Below are 18,339 nucleotides of genomic sequence, written 5' to 3'. Positions count from 1 at the left end.
TTTTGTAATCCTTTCTATTTAAAAACAATCATAATAAATACTAATCATTTAAAATTCCACAGTATTATGTTTACTTTAGTATTACAGTATATATGCATGATGTAGAATTTGAGAACATATATGTGTGCATATATGAAAATATATACCTATTGAATATATACACAGTACATACTTCTGTTTTGAGAGGGGCAATGTGAGTTATATTCATCAAGTTTTTGGAGCATGTTGGGGATAATTTTGGGAGCTAAAAAAAATGGAAGGATATGAATATGTTAGAACAGAAATAATTTCTGTACTGCACTCTGTTGCAACTTTTAAATCCAAAATTGAAATGCTTGAGACTGTTCCAAAACTGAAATACGGTATTGGAATAAACACCAGTATAATAGAATTTTAACATTAGGAGGGACCTTAAAAAACCAGTCGCTTTGTCCCCTCATTTTAGAGAGACAAGAATGAGGTCTGTGTAAGTGAGGTCACACATCTAGCCACTGGTAGTTAGGACCAGAACACAAGTATCTTGGGATCTTATTTAGTATCCTTTATACATGACAGCCTGCTTTCTCTGGAATTTTAAAGTACCCTCAATTTCGTTAAAATAATCTTCACTATGGAGCATATCTTAGGAAACATATTAATTCTTGGGGATTTTTGGAGATTGAATCATGCCCCCTACAAAGGGAGGTTCAGTTCTCAACTCCTGATGCTGTGTATATAAACCATTTGAAATAGGACCTTTGAAGAGGTTATTAGGTAAGGTGAGCCCAAAGTGATGAGAATTGCAGGGGACAGGGCTGCTGGTAGCTAGGGAGTGACCCAAGGAGACCATCAGAAGAGAAGAAGTTGGCTTTGTCCAAGTGCTTCCAAAAAAGAATTGAGTCCATAAACTTTCTCCTTGACTCCAACATAAATTGGGAAAGTTGGTTGGATGGCTCCTACTTTTTGCTTTTATGTCCTTTTCTTTTGTTTCTGTTTGAAGCTACCTTGTATACTCCTATTAGCTTACACTTGAGTAAAAGTATTTGAGATGGAAAAGGGGTAAAATGTGTGCTTAAGAAGGGAAAAGGGAAATTAATGCTTTTCTCCTAAATCTCATTAGATCTAAATTCTTCAAGGCCTAGTTCAAATGTCAACTTCTAGATCCCTCCAGATGGAGTTCATAAAGCTCCCATAGTCTCCAGCCTTCATCTTGTGTTAGTTATTTGTGCATATATCATCTCTCCCTCACGAGATTATAAAATAATTATGGGTAGAGTTTGTGTGTTATTAGTCATTGCATCTTCTACCAAGACGACACTTAGTGATATTTGTTAAGTGAATGAATAAGTAGAATTGCATTGAGATAGGAATAATTCATTTGGCAGCATTAACATGTTCGATGAAAGTATCAGGGAGAAAAGTGTTGAAACTGGCTAAACATCAAGGCTTTTTTTTTTTTTTAATATATATGATATTTTCATTAACTTAACTTCAGCCACTTAATGTCTAAAATTTACCCTGGGTTAATTTCCAGCTATTTATATTTTGTAGCAAAATTTTATTTCCATGTCGAAATAAACATAGAACTGTGGAGATGGACGAGATCTAAGAAATTATTTTATAATCACTCAAATTTAAAACCAAGGAAACTGAGGCTGAGAGAGTTGTGGTGATTCATTTGAGGCCACAAAGTTAAAGAGGGAAGGAAAATGAGAACCCAAATCTCCTAAGCCAATATTTTCTCCTATACAGAGTGACTTTTCATCCTCCTGATTAGATTATAAATTCCTGGAGATTTGAAGCCAACTACCTGGATCCTTTTTCTTTTTCTATGACTGTCTTATTCTTATCTTGACAACTAGAGTTGACCCTAACACTAATAAGGAAACAAATGGATCACATCAATCTCAAACCATCAAGATCCTTCCTAATAACAATTATCTAAACAAAACACCAGAATAGCCATTGTTCACACCTACTGGGCGCAAGTAAGACGATTTTGTCTATTGGCTCTTCACTAGGTTTAGGATATGCTGTCAACTAGCAAACCTCTCTCAAAGAGAAACATTTACAAAAATTAAATGAAACACTTCTTGATAGGGAAGCTTTGATAACAATGTGTTTGGGCTGGCCTAGCTTATTTAATGACAGAGCACATATAATTTATAAGTACAGCTTAAAGTATGTTCTTGTTCTAAAAACCCTGAATAGTTTTCTGCTTGCGTATTAGAGAAATGCCAGCTGATAAAAACTCAGAGTTACAAGTGTGGGTTTCAGCAGCCTCCAGACTCTTTAGGATGCCACAGAGCTTTTGTTCTTGATGACTTAAAATGAATCACCAAAAGGTATCATAAGAATAAATAGCTTCATTACCTGCAATTATTTCATAAGCACAACTGGGTATTACTAATGAGCTTTAGCCTCTGTGTTCAGTGGCAACAACACAGTTTGGGACTCTTTTTTTGTCATAGTGTATTTCATTTCTATATTTCATTTAGCAGATGAAGGGAGGTATTTCATATTCCTTTTCCTAACTGTGTGTTGTTTCAGATTGTATTTCTTGATTGGTGGTTTAGATTGAGGTATAGCTTTACCAGTGCACACAGCTAGTTAATAGCAGGGCTGGGACAAGAACCAAAGACCTGATTCCCAGACCTGTGCTGCTTTTACCACCAGGCATTTGTTCTCTCTCTTGGGCTGATAAGCAACATGACTTTGAGTGGAAAAGTCAGGGATGGCCTTGAAGTGTATGTTAGAGAAGTTGAGAGAGCCTGAGGATGTTGAACATGAAACAAGGCGTAAGTTGCAGGGACTATCTTTCTGCCATCAGCTAGCAGTGCACTCTTGGACTCTGCCCACATGGGCCTCATTTAGCTCATTGATAAATCTGTAAAATTCATTTATTAATTGAATGAGTGTTCACTGTGCATTGGCTAATGGCTGTAGATAAACTATTCTGTTTATTTCTTAAACAACACTGGAAAGCAGCCGTTTTACAGCTATGGAAACTCAATCTTTATAGAGGCTCTACAACATGCCATAGTTCACACAGCTACTACATGGCAGAGCTGGGATTTGTATTTTTCCTACCTCAGTCAGTCTCCTGTTCTTAAGTATTATGCTTTCCTGACTCAAAACTGAGTCCTACAGTCCTATACAGCCCTGAGATAAGGTTCCAAATACTTAAAGGCTCTTGTATAGAACTCCAGAGGGAAGAAGTGGAATCCTTAGCAGGAGGAAGAAAGTTCTAATAGAACATTCCAACAAGGAAACTCTTCATCTTGGAAGCTAGTAGCTCCATGTCACTGGTGTCCGCAGACCAAGGAGGGATGATGGTTTATATGGAATCTGATAGAAGCACTACTGTGCCATGTAGAAAAATTTCTTTATAGTGTAGATTCTATAAACTTGAAGTTTGTCTTTGGTGTTTTCCTCCTTTTCCATAATTTTTCTCCTTCAAGTTGCAGCTTTGCTTGACAACCAGATACTTACTCTTTAAATTTCTTCTTTCTCTTATTTGTCTGCAATTAATCTCCTCCAGGATGTGGCCCCTTCCAGATGATTTGATATTTTAGAAGGCAACAGATTGCAGGAGGATGATATTATGGGACAGATGGCCTCTTATACATGACTTCCTATCACCTCACTTTAATATCAATATATCATGTAGTGGGGGGGGAGGATAACGGCTTCTGTGAGAAATATGATGGACTTGTCCATGTGTGTGTGCTCCATATACGCTTCTATGTGCTTGGTGACAACAACAAATCACAACTCAGTTGACATGAAATGAAATGAAACAAATAAAGTGCTATTTCAAGAGACCTGCTACTATACTTCTGAGATACCAGTATCTGCTCTCGATTTGTATCTGTGATTTGTGTCTTATACATGAATGTTACTGCAAGCCAATCCCCATCTAATGAAAATGAATAAAATGAAGACTTGTCATGACAATTTTGATGTTTTCCATCCCTTTAAGTTTGGGCCTGAAATAGTCCTCCCGAGGTTTTCTGGAGGTCATTTTCTCTCTTAGGTTGTTGATTCCTGGTTAAGATTGCACTATATATAATAGCACCTATACTTTCTTGAATAAAAATAGGTTAGCTTAACAGTTATTTTATGATCCTTAGAAGAACTAAATCATGCCACATGCCAAAGGTTGACATTTGAAATGCCAAGGTCTCATTATTTAGAAGAGAGAAAATCATCATGAAAAAGAAAATGATTCAACAATAGTACAAGTAGAGTAAGCAGACTTCAAATATTAAGTGAGGAAAATACAATTATACGAATTCAAAGAAAGAGGAGAATTTATTTTTAATTGGTGTGCAATACCATCAAAAGGATGGCTGAAATAAATAAAAACATTATAAGCTTTGAGCTTTATAGATTATCTTTTATACCTGGGTGAACACAGCTTAAAAAATTTTGTGATTTCATGGGATAGTTATTCTGTATCTCCAACTTCTAAAAAGAAGTGATCTCAATTTCTCTGCAAGCTTGTAAGTCAATAACCCATAAAAATCTATGGGAAATATAAAAGATAACCATAAAACTCTCTAAATTTGGTTTTGCTCATAACAACTTTTGATATCTAGATGCAAACAAAAACAAAGAAGGATTTGCAAATTTAAAATGGAAAGCAAATTTAAAATGGAAAGCAAAGCCACTAGGTAAACAAAATAACCTCATGGCAACCTAACAAAATAGTCACAGGGCTCCTGATAATCAAATAGTTAGACCCAAATTTGTTCAGGTAAAAGAAGGCCCAGATTGCCTTAAATTTCTAAACCCAAGTTATTCTCAAATCAGAGAAAAAGGAAAGAAATTTAGAGGTTACTTTCTATCTCCTAAGATATCTTAGGAGATAAAAAGTTACCCAAAAAGCTTTTTGGGGAGGAAAAAGAAAGAAAAGGAAAAGTTGATTCCATTTAAATGGTGTGGGGCTTCCTCCATCATCTATTGACACGACTGCAAAACCAAACCAGTACTATTTAATATATATATATATATATATATATATATATATATATTTCTGAATAAGGGTGCAAAGTAAATAGTGGTCAGGAGTGGTTGAGGATTAATTTTCCTGCCTGAACTGATGCCACTGTTTTCTAATGAGTTTGAATCATCAACTTCCAGATGACTGACATGTAAGTGAAGTAGGATGCCCCCTGCAGGATATATTCTGAGGGGCTGGCAAGGGCTGCTGTCCCTAAATTCATGTTCCAGTATGATCTGTTTGACTGACATTTCTTTAGCAGGGGACAAAGTCAGTTATTTCACATAGTCGCCTAAGACTTCAAAAGCAAATAACCTCTGGAGATGTGGAACTGAAATTCACAGTGAGGTGAAGTAATTGAATAAATATTTGACTCAATTTTGAAAGAAGGCGTTAGCTCTCAGAATGTACATGTGGGATAGAGGAGGAGGGATAAAGTGGGGAGTGGGAGGGACAGGGCAGGTAAAAAGCAAACCTCAAATCCTTGACAGTCTGGCTAAATCAATGTCACCAAATATATATAATATGACTGAAATATACAGATGAATTTTTGCTTGTGTATGGTTCAGATTCCTCCCTTCCCCTCTCCCCCACTGTATCCTCCTTCTCTTCCTCTCCCTCCCCATCCTCCCTCCCTCCCTGTCTTCCTTTCTTCTTTCTTTCCTGTGCCTGGAGCATTCACAGAATAGCAATAGACCAACCACACAAAACTACACAACCAGCAAATAATGTCACGGTCACTATCTCCTTCACAGGAACACTCAACCTTGGATCAAATACATGCCTCAATTACTTCTTTCATTTAAAAGTGAACCTCTCCTACTGGCATAATACCTGAAATAGCATCAAAGCAAAATGAAACACAGGCATCATTTAACAACGCTGGTAACCATGGAAACATATCATTAAAGAATATATAAACAGGAATGAATAATTAGATGAGAAATTCACTTCTGCATTTATCTTTTTCAAGACCCAGGAAAGGAAGCTCTCTTTTCCCTCTCTTCTCAATTTGGACATTTCTTCTTTAGCCTGTTTTCTAATTGAAAAATAGGGGAATTCATAAAATGGAAATTTTAATATTGCTTAGCTTAAAGCACAAATCTCTGTAGGCAAGTGACTAAAAAATATTGCAATGCCCCTTGTGTTCTAATTGTAAAAATTCAGGAAAGGATCTTGAAACAGACAAGGAAGTTTGCTTTGGGAGGTGGGCAGGAAAACCTGACCTACATCATGTTGAGTAGGGAAGAGCAGTTATTAACCTTTAGCAGTGGGAAGCAGAGGTTGCTAACTTAGTGGGAAGACTGAGGGGAGAAACTGGGTCTTATGAATTACATCAGTTGTACTCAGGTAGCAGCATCACCTGTGCAGGCTGCTCAATGCTCTATTCTTCTTTGCACACAGGCAACCCCAGATAAATTCTATGTCAGGAAAAGTTGATCCTTAAAATAAAAAAAAAATTGGAAATGGCTTTAAAGATAATCTGGCTCAGGGGTTATGCATCAGAATCACCTAGGGGCAGTAAAAACAACAACAAAAAAAAATACTTTGACCACACTCTTGTCTTGGAATCTAATCGTTTCAGTGTTTTCCCAGGTGAATCTGATGCAGTTTGTCACTAGATCAGTGTGTAAGAAACACTGACTTAGGCCAAATTCCTCATTATACAGAAGCAGAAAACAGGGTCTAGAGCAGTTGTGATAGATGGAATTGTTGGTGTTCTAGTTTGCTAATGCTGTGGAATGCAAAACACCAGAGATGGATTGGCTTTTATAAAAAGGGGGTTTATTTGGGTAAACAGTTACAGTCTTAAGGCCATAAAGTGTCCAAGATAACACATCAGTAATCGGGTACCTTCACTGGAGGATGGCCAATGGCCTCCGGAAAACCTCTGTTAGCTGGGAAGGCATGTGGCTGGCATCTGCTCCAAAGTTCTGGTTTCAAAATGGCTTTCTCCCAGGACGTTCCTCTCTAGCAAGCTTGCTCCTCTTCAAAATGTCACTCACAGCTGCAACGAGTTCCTTCTGTTATGCCAGCTCATTTATATGGCTCCACTGATCAACTTAAACCCACCCTGGATTGGTGGAGCAACACCTCCATGGAAATTATCCAATCAGAGTCATCACCCACAGCTGGGTGGGGTGCATTCCAAAGAAACACTCAAAGAATTGCAATCTAAGCAAACCTAATACCAACTGCCCATACAAGATTACATCAAAGAATATGGCTTTTTCTAGGGGACATAATACATTCAAACCGGCACAGTTGGTCTCAATTTTTCACCTCTCTGTAGCAATGTCACATTCACACCATGGCTTTGTAATGAGCAGAATATGATGATCTGCCCTTGGGCTAGACCATGTGGCTTGCTTTGTCTAATGGGATGTTAGCAAACATGGTGTGAACAGAGGTTTGAAATGTGCTTATACAGCTTGACTTTCCCTCTTGAAACCTTGACTTTTGCCATAAGAAAAACATACACTAGGTGGCCATTGGTCAAAGGAGAATGAGAGAACTTTGGAACACACTTGGACCTCCCTGCAGCTTGTAGCTAAGACAAGTAAGTCCACCCAGCGCAGCCTGGGTCAGTCAAACCCAAGCCAACCTGCCTATCATTGTAAGTCACTGAGTTTTAGAGTGAATTGCCACTCAGCATTATTGCAGTAGTATGTGACTGATAACAGAAATGAAGTGACTTATCCAGAACTGAGTTGTAACTTTGGAAGTTCTCCTGAATCTTAGGAAAGATCTCTTTCTATTGTTCCATATTGCCTATTTTCTTTTGCTTACTTCCTTTGCAGAGGTAAACATAGATATGCATTGCCTTTGATAAGTTCCTTCTGCTCGGCCCATATTCCAATTATTCCAGAGCAGTCTGGTCAGCTTTCCTCATCAGTGCTTACTTCTCCCTCCATCTTATTCCTTCAGGATTCTGCTTTTCTCTTTTCAAGGGGTTTCAAACTAATTTCTACAGAAGCCACTCATTAATGAGTTAAACAATTCCAGATAATTTAAATTTAAAATCCTTTTGCATGTGATCTAGGAATGACTACAGTCTCTATGCCAAAGGGGTGAGAATTTAAGCTTAATACATGGCAAGTCAGTGGGGAACTATTTTTGGGTGAGTGGCTTTGCTCCTTCTCAAATTATTTCTAATCTAAATATCCATAGGGCCCAAAAGGTTTTCAGACATTCCCAACCCAAATTTTGTATAAATTCTCTGCCTGTCAGGCCCAAATAAATAAATAAATAGACTATAAATATAGACCATTAAGAGAAATGCTCATATGGTATTTCTGTTTTGTTCCTTTTTGTGGAAAAATTTTTCACATGAAGCAAATCTTTAGTGCAAACACATTTTTCTTCTCCAGAAAATGTAGGTGTTTTGTTAAAGATAATAAAAAAGTTTCTTGTTCCTTGACCTCACTCTGCCTGTAATTTCATTTTGAAGATTTTATTTTTATTCTGAGGTTGAGATATAAAATTTTACCATGTAAATGACTATTATTGGGATGTTTTACCATATCAAGAAACAAAAAACAGGAGAGAAAAAGTCTGCATTATTAGTATAAGTGCTCAACTTATGTTCAGTGATAATTTATCCTACATCATTCTCTAGTCAGTGCAGAAAGATCTCTTAGCTTACTGTTGCCTTGCTTTCCATGTTTGAAAGAAGCAGCTAATAGCCAAGATGAGTGACCACAGAAACTAATGAGCAAAGAGACTCTACTGGAAATATGCAACCTTCTCCAAATATTCCATTGAATTCCAAACTCAACTGAAGCTCAAAGATTTCTCACAACTGTGAACTTAGAGCACATGCACACACATAGAAAAAAAAAAAGCATAAGCACAAAAGTTTTTAATCACAAACAATATAACTATGCCAAAATATTCTCATGTCAGATATTATTGGTTTGAGTTTCATGTCAGACTCATATTAAATTTGATTGATTGACTTATTTAACAAATATTTATTGAGCTGTTTTTTGTAATGCACTTTGATGGCACTGTGGAAGAAAAACAGATTAACAAGAAGCGGTGCCTATTTAAATACCTCATAGTCTAGTAGCTTTCCCTGGTAAATATTTTCTGCTAGAAAATATGCTCCTTGAAGACAGGGTGATGTCTACTTTGTTTACTGCTATATCTTCAACACATAGCACAGTGCTTGATACATAGTCATTAGTGTTCAATAAATATTTGTTGAATGAGTATGAGTGGCAAATACAATTTTGGCACAAAGAAGAAAGGCATCCACTAATTTAATAAGAGCAGGACACTGTGAATTGAAAAGTTTCAAGCCTGAATCACCATTGCGTGGTTTATGGAGGTACCATAACTGACACTAGCATTTTGGGTGCTATTTTTGGCTTTGAGTAGGGGAAGCAGTAGACATCTCCTGCTAGGTCCAATGCAGCAAGGGAAAAGGGGTTGTTACAATTGCGAACATCATTTAAAGTGAAGGAGTAGTGCAGAAGTCTTAACCTGTGGTTTGTGAAAAAGTCTCCTTCCATTTCTCAGTGCAGCCAGTTGCTGGTTTTGTCCTTTGAGGGTAGGCTAATCACCCCCCCCCCAAAAAAAAAAATTCCTTTTTGTGAGCCTCCTTTGGAAGCCACATAGACCAATGATATCTTTGAGATGGTGAACATTTCATTGCCAAGTACAACTTGAATTGGATGGGAAGTCTTGGTGTTCTCTGCACAGATGGAAGACCTGTGAATTTGGCACCTCCTCAGCCTTTGCTGCTTCACTAAGAAAGATGCTCTGCATGTCAGGCTTTCTACACAGGCTTGTGCTGGTGTCAACAGCCCTTCCAACAATCCCCAAAGAGGCCTTTCTGCTGCTGTGAAAGTCTTCAACTTCTTCAGAGCCAAGCGCTTGAATCAGTGCCTTTCCAGGAGAAGTTCGTCAAGAAGCAAGAGCACACCATGACATTCTTCCCTATTAGAGAAGTTTGTTGGCAATCCAGAGATTTGGAAGTGATTTAGTTTTGCTTTAAAATTTTTTTAAGAGAAAAGGAAAGCCCATTCTCTCAGAACAATTTGATAGCAATAAGTTCATCCCAGAATTTACTTTATACCGGCTGTTATCTTGATCATATAAATGAGGTAAATTTTTTTGTTGAAAATGCTGAAGTCACCACTGGAAGTGCTGCTTAAAAACTACGAGTTTTGGGGGCCAAGCTGCTACTCCAAATGAGGTGGTTGAAGTAAAATAACAATACGAATTTTCAGCACTGAAAATGAGACTGGCAAAGTATTGAGAGTTTATAGGGACAAAAATCTATTAATCTAGCCTTTGATCTAAGGGGTAGGGAAGCTTGAGAGGAGGACTGGAGTTTACTGCAAAGTTCTCAGAAAAATATTACTTTAGGGGCAACATATAAATATCTTATGCTGATTCAAAATAGCTGATTCTCAGCATGACTAGGTGCTTTCCTTTTTGCTAATTAGATGAGAACCGTGATGAGATCTTGAGGTGTTCTAAGGGGGAGGATGGCTGGTAACAAAAGACTGTGTATCAGGTTATAGCGGCATGTGTGCAAGTACAGTTGCGACAAGTTATTTTCAGCCCTCTCTAGCTCTGAAGAGATAATGCTATTAAGGAATAACATATGCAAACACTTTTATTCAGAGTGATATATCCCAGTGTGAGGTGTCATATAGTGTAGAGATTTATGCCTGTTTTTCTTGCTCAGTTGATGATGTGAAAAATATTCTTGATGCAATGGAAAGGTGGTCTTGAGTTAACCAAAGCAAAGCCTAGTTCTTTTGCATCTAAGAGCTCATAAGTCAACAATGTATGAGAGTAGATATAAACTGTTTCTCAAATTTTTACATTCTGAAATTTTCCATTTCCTTTTTAAAACCTCTGAAAAGAATGACCACACAGAGTAGTTGTGTTTTCATGTGGTCAAAAGGGTAGATACACAGTAACTTCTTAATTTACAAAGATGGCAAAGCAGACTCTGTCAACACAATCTTGGTGGATGTAGACAAATAAATATACATGGAAGCACAATCTCTAGACTGTGATGTTTGCAGACATTCTTAAATCCAACAACATAGTCATCATGGTGGGTTGGATGGTGGAGTGACACTGTCTCTAAAGATGGCATGGACTAGGCATTCCTTGTCAATGCCCCAAACATCCTTCTGATTTAAGGTAGGGCAGGTTTAAGGGGAGAAGATATATACATTTGAATCAGTATCAGGGAAAGCCTGCTTGGCGAAAGGAAGTACATGCTGGCTTGGGAGAATGGTGTGGTGTGCTAATGCTGGGGTTAGATTGACCTAAGGTTTAGTTCATGACATTTATCTGCAGGATGCAATTTCTAATTATGTTGCTTCATTGCTTCTTTTTTTTTCCTTAAAATTTGTGACATCATTTTTGAGTATGCCTAAAAATAGGAGATTTTAGTGCTAAAATGAGCTTTGTGAATAGATCTTCTCAAATACTTTATGCTTGTCATCCTTTATTTTCTAGCTGATGCTCCTCTAGAGACTAACTTGCTCTAGTTGGTGTTAGAATTTGGGCTGTATCAGACCTGATTTCCAGACAAGGGCCCTTTCCCACTATACCAAATTGCCTCAAATTATAAGAGGAAAAAGTAAGAGAAGGGGAAATTAGCAAAATTAAATTAACTTAAGGTTAACAAAATTTTCTTTGGTTAATGCATAATAGTAAAACAACAGTATTTCTTTTATTCCTTTTTATATAGTCAAAATGCATGTATTGGTAAATGGGGGCCTATGTTGTTAGTTTGAGGTGAAAAATAATATAGGGATACCCATATCCTTTGAAAACTAAAGGAAACAGAAGAAATTTTCATTTACAAAAATGTCAAGCTCTTAACTTGGCTCAGGTGGCACCAACATCGCATCTATTTTTTCCTAATTCAATATGGGAAACACAATGGGTACTCAGTATATGCTTTTTTTTTTTTTTTTTTTTTTTTCCATTTTTATTGAGATTGTTCAGATACCATACAATTATCCAAAGATCCAAAGTGTACAATCACTTGCCCCTGGGTACCCTCATACAGCTGTGCATCCATCACACTTAATTTTTGTTCAATTTTTAGAAACTTTTCATTACTCCAGACAAGAAATAAAGTGAAAGATGAAAAAAGAAAAAAAGAAAAGGAAACTCTAATCCTCCCCTATCCCTAACCAACTCCCCTCAATTGCTGACTCCTAGTATTGATATAGTACATTTGTTACTGTTTATGAAAAAATGTTGAAATACTACTAACTGTAGTATATAGTTTGTAATAGGTATATAGTTCTTCCCTATATGCCCCTCTATTATTAACTTCTAATTGTATTGTCATGCATTTGTTCTGGTTCATGGAAGCGATTTCTAGTATTTGTACAGTTGATCATGGACATTGTCACCATAGGATTCAGTTTTATACATTCCCATCTTTTGACCTCCAACTTTCCTTCTGGTAACATATATGACTCTGAGCTTCCCCTTTCCACCTCATTCACATGCCATTCGGCACTGTTAGTTATTCTCACATCTTGCTACCAACACCCCTGTTCATTTCCAAACATTTAAGTTCATCCTAGTTGAACATTCTGCTCATACTAAGCAACCACTCCCCATCCTTAAACCTCATCCTATATCTTGGTACCTTATATTTCATGTCTATGAGTTTACATATTATAATTAATTCCTATCAGTGAGACCCTGCCATAATTGTCCTTATGTGTCTGGCTTATTTCACTCAGTATATTGCCCTCGAGGTTTTGTAATCAACCCATTTTTTTTTTTTTTATATGGTTTTGTTCACTCACCATACATTCCATCCCAAGTAAATAATCGATGGTTCTCTGCATGGTCATACATTTATGTGTTCACCACCTTCACCACTATCTGTATAAGGGCATCTACATTTCTTCCACAAGGCAGGAGGGAGAGTCAAAGAAGGTAGAGAGGCAAAAGAAAGAGGAAAAAAAAAAATGACAGCTAGGAAGCAGCAAAAGGAAAAATAACCTTAAATCAAAGTAGAATAAAGAATCAGACAATACCACCAATGTCAAGTGTCTAACACGCCTCCCCTATCCCCCCTCTTATCTGCATTCACCTTGGTATATCACCTTTGTTACATTAAAGGAAGCATGATACAATGATTCTATTAGTTACAGTCTCTAGTTTATGCTGATTACATCCCTCCCCCAATGCCTCCCCATTTTTAACACCTTGCAAGGTTGATATTTGCTTGTTCTCCCTCGTAAAAGAACATATTTGTACATTTTATCACAATTGTTGAAAACTCTAGATTTCACCAAGTTACACAGTCCCAGTCTTTATCTTTCCTCCTTTCTTGTGGTGTCTCACATGCTCCCCACCTTCCTCTCTCAACCATATTCATAGTTATCTTTGTTCAGTGTACTTACATTGTTGTGCTACCATCTCCCAAAATTGTGTTCCAAACCATGCACTCCTGTCTTCTATCACCCTGTAGTGCTCCCTTTAGTATTTCCTGTAGGGCAGGTGTCTTGTTCACAGAGTCTCTCATTGTCTGTTTGTCAGAAAATATTTTGAGCTCTCCCTCATATTTGAAGGACAGCTTTGCTGGATATAGGATTCTTGGTTGGCGGTTTTTCTCTTTCAGTATCTTAAATATATCACACCACTTCCTTCTTGCCTCCATGGTTTCGGCTGAGAGATCCACACATAGTCTTATAAAGCTTCCTTTGTATGTGGTGGATTGCTTTTCTCTTGCTGCTTTCAGGATTCTCTCTGTCTTTGACATTTGATAATCTGATTATTAAGTGTCTTGGCATAGGCCTATTCATATCTCTTCTGTTTGGAGTACGCTGCGCTTCTTGGATCTGTAATTTTATGTCTTTCATAAGAGATGGGAAATTTTCATTAATTATTTCCTCTATTATTGCTTCTGCCCCCTTTCCCTTCTCTTCTCCTTCTGGGACACCAATGATACGTACATTATTGTACTTTGTTTCATCCTTGAGATCCCGGAGACGTTGCTCATATTTTTTCATTCTTTTCTCCATCTGCTCCTTTGCGTGTAGGCTTTCAGGTGTTTTGTTCTCCGGATCCTGAGTGTTTTCTTCTGCCTCTTGAGATCTGTTGCTGTATGTTTCCAATGTGTCTTTCATCTCCTGTGTTGTGCCCTTCATTTCCATAGATTCCACTAGTTGTTTTTTTGAACTTTTGATTTCTGCCGTATATATGCCTAGTGTTTCCTTTACAGCCTCTATCTCTTTTGCAATATCTTCTCTAAACTTTTTGATTTGATTTAGCATTAGTTTAAATTCCTGTATCTCAGTTGAAGTGTACGTTTGTTCCTTTGGGCCATAACTTTGTTTTTCTTAGTGTAGGTTGTAATTTTCTGTTGTCTAGGCATGGTTTCCTTGGTTATCCAAATCAGGTTTTCCCAGACCAGAACAGGCTCAGGTCCCAGAGGGAAGAAATATTCAGTATCTGGTTTTCCTGAGGGTGTGTCTTAGAAAATTGCTCCACCCTTTGATGCCTCAGGTCACTGTGCTTTTCTGCCCAGCAGGTGACGCCTGTTAGCCTATAATTCTTGACTGGTGTGAGGCAGTGTGGCCGTGTTCCCCCAGGCTCTGGGGTCTGGTTCTGAATGGAAAGGGCCCCACCCCTTTCCTCCTAGAGAAGACAGATCCCCCAGGTGGAGGTCATTAGCATTTCAATGGTCTCTCTCTCTCTGCTTGTGCTGTCTCCACCCTTCCCCAAGTCACAGCCCTGGAAACTGAATATGACTGGGGCTTTCTCCACTGAGCCAAAAAAGAAACAGATAGTCCCCTTCAGACCCAGTCCAAGGTGACCCTCCGGCTCTCCCAGGTCAGTCGTCACCCAAAGCCTCTGTCTGTTTTTTGGGGATGCGTACCTGTAGTGAGCAGTTCACACTCGCTACTTAAAACCCCAGTTGGAGCTCAGCTGAGCTGTATTCGCTTGCTGGGAGAGAGCTTCTCTCTGGCACCACGAGGCTCCGTAGCTCGGGCTATGGGGGAGGGGGTCTCACGACTTGGATCCGCAGGTTTTACTTACAGATTTTATGCTGTGTTCTTGGGTATTCCTCCCAATTCAGGTTGGTGTATGATGAGCGGATGGTCTCGTTTGTCCCCCCACAGTTATTCTGGATTACTTACTAGTTGTTTCTGGTTTTTTGTAGTTGTTCCAGGGGGACTACTTAGCTTCCACTCCTCTCTATGCCGCCATCTTGCCAGAACTCTAGTATATGCTTGTTTTAATGAGTAAATAAAATAAACCAAATATTCGTTGGGCCCTCATATATGGGGGACCTGCTAACTATTACTCAATCCTCAAGATTCACTTCCTTTTCCACCTCTCTCAAGAAGCCTCTGGAATCTGTTAATCAAAGGTCCTCTTCCTTCTGTATATCCGTAGCCTATATTATTTGCTATTTAATTATATACTCATAAGCAAGTGCTAGTCTTTGTAGGTTCCAAATTTCCTTAGGAAAGTCTTAAAATTATCAGAAAATTTAGAGTTTTTTTGAGAAAGAAATTTGTCTGTCTGATTATCAACTCCCTTTACTTATAATAAGCATGTCTCAAGTGCAGTAGGACTAATTCAATTTTTTATTTTTCTATAGTAGATAAGTTGAGCTCCAAATATTCATGTGAAAACATAAATTTCTGGAAATTTTATATGGTAAACACAACACTTTACTATCTAATATATTTTGTGTAAGACCTTTGTATTCAAGATCCTTTTGATTTAGTAGGAATGAAAAATATTTAGTAAAATTTTTATAGCATTTATAAATGTTATCTTATTGCATTCATTATTGTTTCCAAGTCCTCAATGGTGGAGTCAGATATCTATCCTGAATGGTGAATGTCCTTTTTCACCTAAAATATTTGATATGGCCGTGGGAGTCAAATTGGGAAATAAATCTAAGGAGTTCAGAATCCAGTGGGTTGTTTGTTTGCTATGCAAGTAGGGATTGACTTGGAGGGAAAATAGAGACACAATGAAGATATCATATGATATACAGAGAGACAGAAAACTAGGGGTCAAGAGACAAGAGTGGAACAGTGGGAAAAATCAGTATGAGTCAGAAGGCTGTCAATTATTTCTTATTTTCAAGTTAGTGTTTTAGCAGACATATTCTAGTTTGCTCAAAAGATTTATATTCAGTTAAGTAAAACCATCTTGAAATATATGGGAAAAATCCCCAAACAATCTGAGGAAGAGATGATATGGAGGTGGGAGTTTCGATTTTCAGATATTTGGAAGAATTTCATTTGGAAATTGGTTTCCCTAAGTAGTTTATATGGCCTTACTGGAAACAGCTGGATGGCATTTTAAGGGAGTAGTCATCCACTTAACATGAGGAAAAGTTTAATAATTAGCAAATTCGTTGTTGTTTGTTTGGTTTAAGAGAGCTCTTAATTTTGGATGTATTTCAGTAGAAACTTATTGACAATTTGAGGGGAAATTTGTATATTATGAAGGAGATTGGATTAGCAAATTTTAAATTCTCCTTAAAATTCTAATAAATTGTGACTCTATTCTTGACATCTAATTGACTCTTGGTACGATGTCTTGCTGCCATTTTGAATAATAAATGAGAAAAGATCTACAGTTTGCTCTAAATATTATATGGTATCCAACAAATACAATTAATCTCTGCATTTTCCTTTATGATGTAATTGCTTTTACCTCTAGCATCTGCTTTTCCTGGTCATAGACCAACAAAACTCTATGAAAATACAGTGTTCAGGATGTAAAGGATCATGTCATTATAGCAGCATGCCCAGAAAAATATTTCTTGGGACGTTTAAATTTATATTGGATTGTAAAACTGAAGTATGGGTGAGGGTTAACAATCTTGAATTTTGTCCTTAAAATTAGTCTCAGAAAATCTACTTCATTATTACTACATCACTACTGGGTAGTGTCCTTCTGATTGCTATCCCCAGAGCAACTGTCTTCAGCAGTCTTTCAAGCACCAATCCTTCATTCTGGTTCTAAAAATGAAAAGAGCTCCTCATCCCTTATTGGCACATCCATTTTTACCTGCCAGTACAGTTTGATGAGTTTGCTTATACACTGTTCGCTTCCTCCACAGAGCCAGAACATGTAGTCAGCAACCATGGCGCTCCTAAGGACAAAGAGAGTTGCTTTGAAAAAACAAATCCATGAGACAGAAAGAAAATCATAATAGACAGTATATACAAATACCAAGTAAGAAGATTTTGTAATGTATAAATCTGACTGGACTAATATTAAGCAAAGTGTAAAGCACATTTTAGAATGAAGAAAGTAGGGTTTTTTGTTTTGTTTCATAACTAAACTAAAACTGCAGGAGAAAAGCAACAAGCCACTTCTCCTCTAGATATTTTTTCTATTTGCCCAGTATAAGAATATGTAAAGACTGTGAGAGAATGCTTTGTTTTGGCTTCCTCTTACTAACCTTCAAAGCATTTAAAGACTAACATATATTTTATATTACTCTAAAATGCCTTCAAGCCTAGCATGGTATCTATAGCTAACTATTATATTGGTATTTAAACATATTTCAGACTTTACCCAAGTTAAAAATGATTCACCTCTGATTAAATTAGCCTCCTTAAAACTTGAAAATACAAAATTTCCAATTCAACAAACATTCTCCTTCCCCCAATATTTGGGTCTAATTGAATTGGTTTTAGTATCTAGTCTGCACAACCACTGCATTAGTCTTATTAAATTGAGGGGATATTAAAAAGTATTGTGCAATGGATATTAATTCATTGCTTAGCACCCTTTGGAAAAACATTTTACTTTTATGACTGTTTCTCTGCTAAACCTCTCTATTTCTTTTCTCTAGAGATTCCAAATCCAATTAAATGTGACTAGAAGTAATTCCAAATTGTCACGTTAGCCAATTAAACATATAATAATCCTATGTATCCAATCACTAGTACCAAAAGTTTATTTATTGAAGTGGAGCTATCACTGTGGACCCCCGAATGTTTTTCTTATCTTTGCCTGCAGATACGTGTTGTTTCTTGACATCATTGTAAATTGAATTAGAAATTTTCCTTCCCTAAATATAGGTTGTTTAAGTCACAGCAGCTATAAACTTAAGATAGCACTCTGTTGAAAGAATTAAAATGTTTAGATTCTTGCCAGGGCCAGACAAAAATAAGAACTTTAAAAATCAACAATGGAAACAAATACCACCATTTTGAGGAATATTCAACTCAATACTCAACAGTCAACTTACTATTTTTTTGCACACGTAGTATTGGAAGAAGCTGTCCACTGACATTTCAAAGTAAACGACAATAATCTAAATAATAATAGCTAATCTTTTAAGAATCCTTTATATTTTTGAAAGCCCT

General features: G+C 37.2%; 1 protein-coding gene across 2 annotated transcripts in view; it reads right to left on the bottom strand.

The window, feature by feature from the left end:
• SPATA16 (spermatogenesis associated 16) overlaps positions 1-18,339 on the bottom strand; it is a 320,164-nt gene that overhangs the window by 91,847 nt on the left and 209,978 nt on the right. For both annotated transcript variants that reach the window (XM_037840523.1, XM_037840529.1), the window contains exon 5: positions 17,030-17,114. In XM_037840523.1, the coding sequence (XP_037696451.1) occupies positions 17,030-17,114 (85 nt within the window). The remainder of the gene's footprint in view (positions 1-17,029; positions 17,115-18,339) is intronic.

Source organism: Choloepus didactylus, chromosome 1 (assembly GCF_015220235.1).
Source record: "Choloepus didactylus isolate mChoDid1 chromosome 1, mChoDid1.pri, whole genome shotgun sequence".
NCBI lineage: Eukaryota > Metazoa > Chordata > Mammalia > Pilosa > Megalonychidae > Choloepus > Choloepus didactylus.
This window is presented reverse-complemented; position numbering and strand designations above follow the sequence as displayed.